The sequence below is a fragment of the Mus caroli genome, chromosome 2 (genome assembly GCF_900094665.2).
Source record: "Mus caroli chromosome 2, CAROLI_EIJ_v1.1, whole genome shotgun sequence".
Classification (NCBI taxonomy): domain Eukaryota; kingdom Metazoa; phylum Chordata; class Mammalia; order Rodentia; family Muridae; genus Mus; species Mus caroli.
The window spans coordinates 1817337-1828912 of record NC_034571.1 but is presented as its reverse complement, the minus strand read 5'-3'; the positions used below and the strand labels follow the sequence as shown (position 1 = coordinate 1828912).

General features: G+C 45.8%; 1 protein-coding gene across 1 annotated transcript in view; it reads left to right on the top strand.

The window, feature by feature from the left end:
- Mcm10 (minichromosome maintenance 10 replication initiation factor) overlaps nucleotides 1-7286 on the top strand; it is a 23367-nt gene extending 16081 nt beyond the window's left edge. The window contains exons 14-20 of the mRNA XM_021156441.2: nucleotides 845-1076; nucleotides 2743-2887; nucleotides 3936-4048; nucleotides 4506-4619; nucleotides 5335-5480; nucleotides 6093-6135; nucleotides 6537-7286. Coding sequence (XP_021012100.1) covers nucleotides 845-1076; nucleotides 2743-2887; nucleotides 3936-4048; nucleotides 4506-4619; nucleotides 5335-5480; nucleotides 6093-6135; nucleotides 6537-6620 — 877 coding nt within the window. The 3' untranslated portion in view covers nucleotides 6621-7286. The remainder of the gene's footprint in view (nucleotides 1-844; nucleotides 1077-2742; nucleotides 2888-3935; nucleotides 4049-4505; nucleotides 4620-5334; nucleotides 5481-6092; nucleotides 6136-6536) is intronic.
- The last annotated feature ends 4290 nt before the right edge of the window (nucleotides 7287-11576 follow it).

Here is an 11576-nt window from a genome sequence, read left to right as displayed (position 1 = left end):
CCAGGCTGGCCTCGAACTCAGAAATCCACCTGCCTCTGCCTCCCGAGTGCTGGGATTAAAGGCGTGCGCCACCACGCCCGGCTGTTTATTTTTCAAGATAGGGTTTTCTGTGTAACCTTGGCTGGCCTGGAACTTGTTCTGTAGGCCTGGCTTTGAACTTGAGAGCTGCCTGCTTCTGCCTCCGGGGTATTGGGCTTAAAGGCATGTGCCTCCACCATCTTGTTTAGGTTCTTTCTTTCTTTCTTTCTTTCTTTTTTAAATTTTCTGACAGTTCCATACATGCCTATAAGGAATTGTAGTCATTTCACCCAGTGCCATTTCAACTTCTCCTCCCTTCTACCTTGTGAAGGGTTTCTTGTGTATTCCCTTCCTGAAGAATAAATGGAGAAGCAGGGCGATGCCCTGAGGCCCTGAGGTCTTACAGCTAACCACACACAGACTTGTGGTTATTTGCCTCTGCATTATAATTTTAGATGTGTGCTGTAGATAGCATCTCTGGCCAGTTGGTAAAACGGTCATGAGCTAGGAAGTGATGGACACCCACAGTATACTCAGTTAGGCGAGAGAAACTGGTGTTCTTCGTTGCTGGTTTGAATTATTAACCAAAGAAAGGAAATTGTTTACCAGCAACTAATTGTCCACACTAGCTTATCCAAGGTCTCCTCGTCTGTTTTGAGTTCTACGTCTTTTGAGCCTTGGGTATATATTTATCGTTTATGTTTATTTACTTTGGGTTTTGGTTGTAGCATGGAGCCTAGGGGCTAGGGCATGCTAGACAAATAAATGATGTACCACTGAGCCACATACCCAACCCATATTTAGTTACTTCCTATTCCTTTTTAAGATTCCTCCAAAGCTCAAGTGAAGTCCAGAGCCCAGCAGTGCCGTCTTCCTCTCGACAGGCTGCTGCTGCCCAGTCTCCTCGAACTGGGGCTGAGTTCCCCAGGTTGGAAGGAACTGCAACCCCACGGATGCCCAAGCTGGGCAGAGGCATCTCAGAAGGGGACGATGTTCTCTTCTTTGATGAATCACCACCACCAAGACCAAAACTGAGCGCAGCAGCAGAAAGTAAAAAGGTAGCTGGGGTGTCAGCAGCCAACGGGGAGCTTACGATGCTTAAGGACCTAAGCTTGGATCCCTAGCACTCAAGGAAAAGCCAGGCATGGTGGCTGCATGTGACCCTGGGGACAGGCAGGGGTGAGGGCAAACAAATGGATCCATTCTGGCCAAGTAGTGAGCTCTAGGCTCAGGGAAAGATCTTATCTCAGAGGGTGAGATGGGAGCTGGAGAGGCGGCTCATTGCTTAGATCACTTGGACGGTCTCGGAGGGAACCCAGGCACCTGCATCAGGCAGCTCATAGCGCATGTAACTTCAGTTCCAGAGGATCTGACCCTTCCTCTGGCCTTCAGGGCACCTGGACACACATGGCACACAGACAAGCAGGCACTAGACAGACAAACAAAACTTAAAGAAGGTAAGGGTGGTGAAGGAAGAAAGACACTGCTGTTAATTTATACACATGCATACAAGCACTCAAGTATACTGTACACACCCAAGTCTTTTTCTTTTTTTTTAAGTCTTTTGTTTAAAAAAAAGTTAAGGATTTATTTATTTTTGCTGGCTTCTGTTTTCATTGCTTGGCTTTGCATTCTGTGACGAAATGGTGTTAACCAATCATCCTACATAGTTCCAAAGCAAGTGCAATGTGAATGGTATCAGCATAGAGCCGCTGAGCTCATCTAAGAACTCGAGAGCCATCACTGCTGTACAATTCCTTGTCAGTCTAGAGGAGGCAGCCCCCAGGAAGGGATTGTTCTACAGCTGGAGACCTTAGCATTAGGCAGAAGACTCCTGTAACGGTTAAGGTAGGACTACAAACTAATGATGAAAAGTTCAGCCTCTTAATCAGGGCTGCAACTGCACTGGGGTTCTCGTAACTGAAGTTATGAGTCGCGAAAATTCTATTACTGATTAAAGGCTATGAACACACAGTGTGCAAAAATTAACTCACAGTCAAACACAGAACAAATTCAGGCTATTCGTGGTAATGCTTGCCTGTGCTGATGAAGAGACATCACTACAGGCCTGCTTCTGAACCTTCCACATGTGCACTTTGTCTGACATCTCAGCACGCAGCCCTCACGAGCACTGTCTGACACCTGGCTCAAGTTCCATGCTTTTTTATGTAATAATCTGCAATGCAATGCTTTTGGTACATGCTCAATTTTCTACTCTTGAAAATGATTTAAATATGGAAATTAAACATAATGGCTTGTTTACAGCAAGCAAAGACATTTAATATTTCCCTCCTGTGATTCCTCAGCATAGAAGTATCAAAAGTAATATGTCTCTGAAATGTATTGTTAGAACATTTGATTTTAAAAGTTGCTAAATGAATTTTTGGATAGACTTTCCAAAATTTTCCAAAAGTGCCCTAAACATACTTCTGCCATTTCATATTGCATATTTCTCTGAAACATCATTTTTAATCTATGTGTAGACTTATTTTTGTCCCATCAACTTTTAGTGCCATCTTTTGTGTGTGTACATGCACATGCCACCCATGTGGTTGGCAGACAGCTTGCAAGAATAGGTTCTCCGCAGCCACCATGTGCGTTCTCAGGTTAGAACTCAGGCAGTGGGCTTTGCACACGGGGCTGTCTCACAGCCCAGTTTCTGTTAGAGAACCAAGGGCTGTGGTCTGCAGTATCTCAACTGTCTGTCTGTCTGTCTGTTTCTAGTTAGCTGCTATTGCAAAATTAAGGGCAAAAGGCCAGATTCTTACAAAAGTAGATCCAAACAATACCGTAAGGAAGCAAATGGATGGCCGAGCCGTGCTGGGAGTGAAGGAGCGCGTGGAGAATAGCAACGCGGCTTCTCCTGAAGGTATTGTGGCATCGGCGTCATGGTGGGGACGGAGCCTGTTTAGAGAAGACAGGGTCTAAGCACAGCTTATCCTCCAACATCAAGTGTTAGTGTGGGTCTCTAAATAGTCCAGGTTGCCTTGCTCCAGAGTCCTGAGGGCTGGGTTTCCAGTCACTGCTGTATAATCACATGAACCTGGAATGGAATTGTGTACAATCTGAGCAGGTGGCAAAGGGTTGTTCCCTGGATCTTTATGCATTTTATAGTAACATAAGATTTTTGAAAGTAATTTGCTGTTTTTACTTTTTAAAGCACGGGAACTCTAAATGTCATTTAAAATAGGCTTATAACTCAACTTTTTGTTCTTCTGTCACCATAATCAGAAGTAAAGAGTGTCTCTTCTTGTCAAGAACTCCACCTTGGTCTGTGCTCCTTAATCTCTGCTTAATTTTTGGCTACTGTTTGTTTGTTTGTTTGTTTGTTTAAACAAAGTCTCGGGCTGGCGAGATGGCTCATCAGGTAAGAGCACTGACTGCTCTTCCAAAGGTCCTGAGTTCAAGTCCCAGCAACCTCCTGGTGGCTCACAGCCACTGGTAAAGAGATCTGAAGCCCTCTTCTGGTGTGTCTGAAGACAGCTGCAGTGTACTTCTATATAATAATAAATAAATCTTGGGGCCAGGGTAAGCAGGGACTGGGCAAGCGGAGTTGACCGGAGTGAGCAGAGGTCCTAAAAAATTTCAAGTCCAACAACGACATAAAGGTTCCCAACCATCTGCACAGCTCCAGTGTGCTCATATACATAAAATAAATACATCTTTAAAAATAAACAAAGTCTCATTCTGTAGCCAAAGTTGTCTTCAAACTTGGCAATCCTCCTGCCTTACCTTTGCCAATAATGGGATCGTAGGCCATCATACCCAGCTTTCTGTTCACTGAGGTCACCCTTGCCAGTTACAGCTGGGGTCCTGATGTCAAGGTTGAAGAGCCTGGTGACCGGGAGAGTGAAGGGCAAAGCACACTGGTTCTCTCTCTTGGTCTTCTCAGTAAAACCTAGAATCTTGTTCTACAGAGGAGCTAGAGCCTGCCAGGAAAAAAAGGAGAGAGCAGCTTGCCTACTTAGAGTCCGAGGAATTTCAGAAGATTCTAAAAGCAAAGTCCAAGCACACAGACATCCTGAAAGAGGTGAGTGCCCAAGGAATCAGGCCAGTCCATCTCTACAGCTCTAATTACTTGGGACATTCTTGTGGCCATCACCTAGCTGATGGGGCTGTCGTTCGTGGGGCCGTCTGTATGTGCCTTCCCTCTGGAGTCTGTGGGACGCTGTGTTGAACTGGCTGTCTGCTCATACACTCTCAACTTACTGCCATAATCACGCCGGCTTCTATTTGAACTTCTTTTAAAAACCAAGTGCCTTTAAGTCTTTTTAATCTTCTTTTATTCCCTATTTTAAGGTTTTTGGTTGTTGGGTTTTTGTGTTTTTGTTTTTTTACCTATTATGATCTTTGGCTTGCAGTTGGTCTACTCTGTGTAGGGGTCTCTTCAGTTCTGCTTTTATGATGATTGAGCTAAGTCACGGCTGTCATTATTCTGAGCAGATACTGGGTTTGGTGGAGTTACTCCTGTGGGTTTTGTCATTCAGGCTGAGGCTGAGCTACAGAAATCCTATTTTGAGCCACTGGTGAAAAAAGAACAGATGGAAGAAAAGATGAGAGCCACCCGGGAAGTGAAATGCCGTGTGGTGACGTGCAGGACGGTGCGTGGGGGCAGGGCTCCGTTTGGGTCGGGATCATCTTGGCAGGAACTGAAGAATTGTGAGATGTGGGGCCATGGCTTGTAATATGTCATTTAGAGTTGAAAATAAATAGCGCAAGATAGACAAAATTGAGGTTCTCTGCTTGACCTGGAGCTGTGCAGTGAAGTGTTTGTATGGAGAATCTGCTGTATGGCACTAGGATCAAGTTGTTCCTATTGCTGTTTGTCAAGTTCTGACAAATTCTGATGTATTTATTGATAGTTCAAGTTTGCTATCTCTGGGACCTTGACCAAAATTTAAAAACAAACAAGCAAAAAGGTGTATTTTGAATCTCACTATTAACTCTGGCTGATCTGAAACGTACTATGTAGCCAAGGCTGTCCTTGAGCTTGCAACCCTTCTGTCAGCCCAATAGGGCAGACATTAGAAAATAGGGATTAGTATAAGAGAGCTTCAAGAACTCCACTTGAGCCTAGCGTGGTGGCTTTATGCCTCTGAGCCCAGCATTTGGGAGGTAGTAAAAGACTATCTGAGCACCAGCTTGGAAGGCCAGCCTGGGCTACAGAAGACGGAACCCCATCTCAGAAGAGAAACGTATCACCAAGGATGAGTTGGTCAGGTTCCGGCCATGGCAGAGTATGGAGGGCCCTGACAGCAGCTCCTCTTCCTACCTTCCAAGCCGCTCACCCCTGTGTGCTCTGTGTGCTCTGTGCAGTGCACCTATACCCACTTCAAGCCTCTGGAGACCTGTGTCAGCGAGCAGCACAACCTCCACTGGCACGACGGTGTGAAGAGGTTTTTCAAATGTCCCTGTGGAAACAGGACCATCTCCCTGGACAAGCTCCCAAACAAGCACTGCCGGTATGAACATCTCATGGGCTTCTCTGTCTCCATGGTGCCGCCTGTACGGTCCCTGGAACAGGAGATCATCACCCTAAGCTTTCCTGGAGCTCTGATACCCCCAAGTTGGAACTGTTAGCTGAGACCCTTGAGAGGTAGAGCCTCCCTCAGCTGAAGAGTGTGCATGGTGGCGGGCTGAAGGGTGTGTGTTAGGGTAAACAGTGTGGGCAGCCCGTGGATAGGGGATGGGTCCTGTTCTGTAGGCAGATGGCACTTCTCTGCCTCCTCTCTCTCAATTCTTGACCTAGAACATTCTCCTCCAGTAGACAGAAGTTAGTGCCTACATGGCGCCCTCACTGGGACACGCACCACCGTGTAGTGTGGTCACCTGAAGTTTCATCTCTACAGTCTCCAGGTTACGGAGGAGTGGAAGGCTGCTTCTCAAGCCATTGAAGTACTTATTCTCTGTAGCTTTGAGCATGACCAGAGATGAGGTGGATAATATGGGTACCTCCTTGAACAGCTCTTCCTAGGATGAAGGGGCAACTTTTTCCCTGTGACCCCACCCCCACCCCCATTGTCTTCATGCCGCTAATATGTTGCTATTGAGCAAAGCCATTTTTTCTGTTTCAGTAACTGTGGCCTCTACAAGTGGGAACGGGATGGAATGCTGAAGGTATGTGGTAATCCGTTTTCTGTTACTGTAACAAAAATTACCTGAGATAGTCAGTTTTAAAGGGGGGAAGGTTTTCTTTGGTTCACAGTTCTCCTGTTTCCACCTGGTTGGTCTGTTTTTGGACCTTTGGTGGGAGGATGACAAAGACTTGTTTATCTCATACAGAAGACAAAGATCCTGGGTCCTCCTGTTCCTTCAGGGTCTCATCCCCAGGGATTTAAGAACTCCCACAAGTCCCACCACCTCCCAGGAGCACCAACTTGGTGCCAAGCTGTAACAGATGGCCCTGGGGACATTCTAGACAATATCTAGCTGGGTAGTACTGTCTTCTATTTCGTAATTAAGTTGGTGACCCAGGAAAATAAAGATAAAAGGCGTCTCTTACTCGTGCACTCTCCTAGGAGAAGACTGGTCCAAAGATAGGAGGAGAGACCCTGCTGCCGAGAGGGGAAGAGCACGCCAAGTTTCTGAACAGCCTCAAGTGACTCTCTTCAGACACCGCCCAAGCTGCCTTACTCCTGTGGCTCTGAAAAGCAAGAGATTGGCTCTGTGCTGTCCTTTTTCCTGGTTGACTCTGTGAGAAAGAAGTGCTTGGTAAGCACAGTGCCTACCTGCTTTCCTCCATGTGCTGGCCTGACACCATATTTAACACTCATGTGCATATGGGAAACCGGCGCACTTTTCCTTGAGTCACAGATGCCTGCCCCAGAACTGAAAGGTGACTCAGGAACTTTGCCTCTGTGTCTCCTTCAGTTGTTAACGTGGGCACTAGAGACGAGAGCTAACATGGCATGGGTCTCTCCCCACTTCCGAACTCAGTCCTTATGTGGAACATGAAGCCCAGGCTGCTTGTCTATGTAAAGTCCCAACACCCCCTGGTTCTGGATGGTGAATAGTGCTGCCTCTGTGTAGTCTGGATCTACTGACACTGGGTACCAGGGTTTCCTTCTGTTGACTGTGATTGCAGCTTTTTCTCTGACGTGAAGTCATCAAGCCAGTTTGTGACTCAGTTCCTTCGTATAGAGAAAGAAGTTTCTCTGGCTACAGTGCCATGGGACTCAGATAGAAATGCCTAAGCTCTCCCCACCTTTAGTGTGGGTTTATTTAAAATAAAGTTTGATGCTCCTAATAAAAGCAAATGTACAACTTGAGAGGCTGTGAAACACGACTCAGGACCCAGGACTCTGGGTAGGCGTACAGGTGTGCTTACTATTGTGTGTGTGTCAAGAAGGCCAAAGCATAGCTAATCGCAGTGAATGTGCAGTTCTCGAGATTAGGCAAGCTAGACAAACTGTTTTCACACGGTATTTGACCCGTGTGAATGCTGGTACTGTCTAAGGGTAAGATAAATTGGCAGGATCTGAACTCTAGCTAGACTTGATTTTGTCCAAGACAACAAGAGAGTAATCCTGTGGAAAGCAGTTCTGGGAAATACATGGTTGAGGCTTTAGAGCCAAAGATCGCATGCCCCAGATGGCATCCAGCTTTGTCTCTGCTCTGTGTGGGCTGAAGGTATAACCATTGTAGTCCCTGTTTCCCTAAGGTCTGACCACCATTTCACCCTGTCTCGAAAAACCAAAAAAAAAAAAAAAAAAAAAAAAAAAAAAGCCAAAAAAAAACCAACCAATCTTGAGGAGTAGAAAATAGGGAACTTCTGACTGTCTGATAAATTGTCCCCAACAGAAGTTAAAATACCAGAAACCTCGGAGCGGCTGGGGTTTAGCAAAGTAAACAGGGCTAGTTAGATAATGTCCGAAGGTATTTATTTATTAAATCCGGGAGCATGAGACGCAGGGCAGTGGCTCAGCAGTTAAGAACAGTCCATGCTCTTCCAGAAAAGCTGGGCGCACTTCCCAGCACCCACGTGGTAACTAGCAACCAACTGTAACTCAAGTTCTAAGGGATCCCCCCTCCTCCCCTCTTTCTGGCCTAGATAATGCACTTACATGCAGGCAAAACACTCCTGCACATAAAATAAAAATAAAATCTTTTTAAAAAGTAGGAGCACAAATCTGTCTCTTTAGTGTGTCACTAATAGCCATCAAAATGCGTACTCTGCCATGAAAGTCAGGCACAACATCTACTAAATGTATAGGAATTCCATTTCCTATTTGCTCCAGGGCTTCACCGACACCTGATATTGTCAGTCTTTTTTAATTTTAATTTATATATGAGTGGGTGTGCGGTGCACACACATACAAGTAGCCACAGAGGGCATCAGATCCTCAGGAGCCGGACTTACAGGCTATGGTGAGCTGCCCTATGTGGGTGCGGGAACCACACTTCCTAGAAAAGCAGCAAGTGTCTTAACTGTTGAGCCATCTACCCCGCCTTTTTTTAAGTTTGGCTGTTCAGATCAGTGTATGGTGACATCTCACTGTGATTTAATTCCTTATAGTCAATTCTGTTGAGCATCTTGTCATATGCTGTTGACCAGCCAAATGTTTGTACCATTAGGATGAGCTATAAAATTTCTTTCTATGTTCTGGATATAAATACTTGCTTTAGCCATGAAGTACTCCAAAGATTGCTGTGTGTGGTCTAGCAGTGGTTCTCAATCTTCCTAGTGCTGCAACTCTTTAATAGCCTCATGTTGTGGTGGACCCTCCCCCCAGCCATAAAATTATTTTTATTGCTACTTTATAATTGTAATTCTGCCACTGTTATGGATCATAATGTAAATACTGAGAGGCAGGCTATCTGATATGCAACCCCTATGAAAGAGTCATCCAACCTTCTCCCTGGTGGGGTCATGACCCAGAGACGGAAAACCACTGGTCTAGAGATGATGTGTAGTAGCCATTTATTTTAATCTAAATGAGTGAGTTTATTCAATATATACACATACATACATACATATGCATGTGTGTGTGTGTGTGCGTGTTCTTTAACAGTTACAGAACAAATAGATAAAGCTAATGTGCCTGAGGTTGGAGGGCAACTTGGAAGTAGTTGGTTCTCTGCTTCTACCATGTGAGTGTTGGGGATCAAAGTCACTTGCATAATCAGGCTTGGGACCAGGCAGTTTTACTCTTTGACTGTCTCACCAACCCAAATTATGATAGTCTCACTAAAGCATTAGAACACTATTGTTTGAAAATTAATTAGAAATTAACCCAACCAAATGGGAAACCACAGAAGTGTATAGACAGCACAGGACGACTCATTGTGGGGCTTAGGAAAATCACCAGCCCCTTCTCAGAGAGTCAGAGTAAATAAAATCCGCCCCAGAGCACACAGCTTCCTGAGTTTGTTTTGGGTGGTGCTGGGAATTGAGCCCAGGACCTTGAACTTGGTGAGCAAGTGCTTTACCAGTCTACCTCCCAGTTGAACCCCACCTCCCTGTATTTGTAAATAAAATATGTGAGACTAATGAATGGAAATTACTAAGGAATTATGACGCATTTTTCTCAACCTCTTCAAAATTAGGGCGTAGTGATAAGAAAGAAAGGAAGAGAAAAAGCGGGGCCCTGAAGCCACACTTGCCAAGGGCAGCCTCAAGTACAGATCGGTCTATTGCTGTTTGCCTGTGACATTTGGTCACTCAAATTGCTGGGTTTGTTACCTTTGGCATCATTCTCACTAGGAATGACAGTGCTTGGCTCTTAGTGAAGGAATCCTGGGCTGAACTTGAAAACCTAAGTATAATGGACCCCTTGTTAAGGACAGGGGTGAAGGAGGGAAAAGAATTCCTACCCAGACCCTCAAGGCCAGAATTCTCTATCTCGAGCCAGAATGCCAAGTGCAGCTGTTGAAGAGGCAAGGGCAGTCTGTTCAGGTTTGCTTTCTTCACTTCTAAACTAGCTGTTCTCCCAAACCTTGCTTCCCTTTGGATATGTCCTCGGTGTAAGCCATCCTTCCCTCAGACACACAACAGGCAGGGGGAATGTGTGGGATGTGGCCTCAGAATGCAACCATCTGTGACCATCTACCTGTGTACTAGCCTGTGCGAGGGGATGCCAACGAGAAGATATGAATGAAAGTGGGCCACATTGGCAGGGTCACCCAGATTAGGACCCTTGCTGCCTCCCTGGAAAGTAGAAAGAGACCCCCTAAGAGAACAACTTTAGGAATTATAAGTTTAAAAACAAAACAAAAAAACACTTGCTATGCTCCTACTCTGTCTCCGTGGGATGGGACAGGAAGCAGGTGGGATCTGTGTGCATGAGTCTCTTACGTAGGAGATCAGAGAAGGACATCTCTGACATTTGCTTTGCCCAAACCTGATTGCTTTCTCTGCTCTGGCTCAGGAACTGAGCTGAGATTTTATCTTCCAAACATTGAGATGTCAATCGCACCCTCAGGTAATAAAAGTAGCTACAGAACGTGAGGTACCTGTCAAACTTCTAACTTATAGCTCTACCAGTGCTAACATATGCCAGCTTCCAGCTGCATGGCGTGTGCAGAGGTCGATGCAGAACAACAGCTGTTAGCCCTCTGTTCCTGTAGCAAATGCCTGTGGACACGAAGTATGTGGAGAGAATGGAGTGCTGGTCCTTGGCTTGGAAGTTTCAATCTGTGACTGACTGGCCCTGTGGCTTTGCATGGAGCCTGGTGTTGTGGCGGGAATATATGGCACTCATTTCATGGTCATCAACAAGAGAGAGGGGAAAGACATTAAGGTGCCCCCTTGAGACGTTTGTCCCAGAACACCTGCCAGTAGCACAAAATCAAAATCCGATGCCGGGCTTTAACAGTGGGCTCCTTCTGATAGGCCACATTCACTTTATGGCAGAGGGGCTCCTGAGCAGCCTTTCTGTTGGGCTTCACCCAAAATCGACAGGGTAGGAATATGCAAGTTGCACTGCTGGCCTGGTGAGGTCATGGGTGACAGCGAGATGACACCAGTAATAGTGTATTTTTCAAGGCAGTCTTTCCTCAAGTCTCTCCCTGCAAATGTTTTCAAATCACTGATGTCTCTGCATTGAAAGTAGAAGTTAGGGCCCACATGTCACTGCCTTACTGAAGAAGGACTGGGACCGATGACACTAGACTATCCCATGGCATGTGAGTGCAGCACACCCCCCAAAACACCACTGGTTTCAATATAAAACCATTGAAGGAAGAAAAACTTGGAAGCACAGAAAATTCTCTAAATACTTGCTACCCCACCGGGAAACTGCCTGGTGTGAAGATTGGGGCAGCCTACACCATGAGCACCGTAAAGCTTCCAGTGACGAGGACCACAAAGTCCTCCACGGGAAAGGAGAAGGGAAGAAGAGATGGAGCTACAAAAGTAGCCATGAGATCTGGAGGTGGGGTTGGCTTGGCTTTTGCTGTGATGGGGTTTGTGTTCCAAGCGTGATTCTCCCAAGACAAGAAAAGGCTCTGTCTTTCTTTGAAGACAGAGCACCAGGCACTCGGGAGAGGGTGGTCCCTCCAATCTGCCTGTCTACAGTGCTTCTGTATTTAAAGTTAGACCAAAAAAAAAAAAAAAAAAA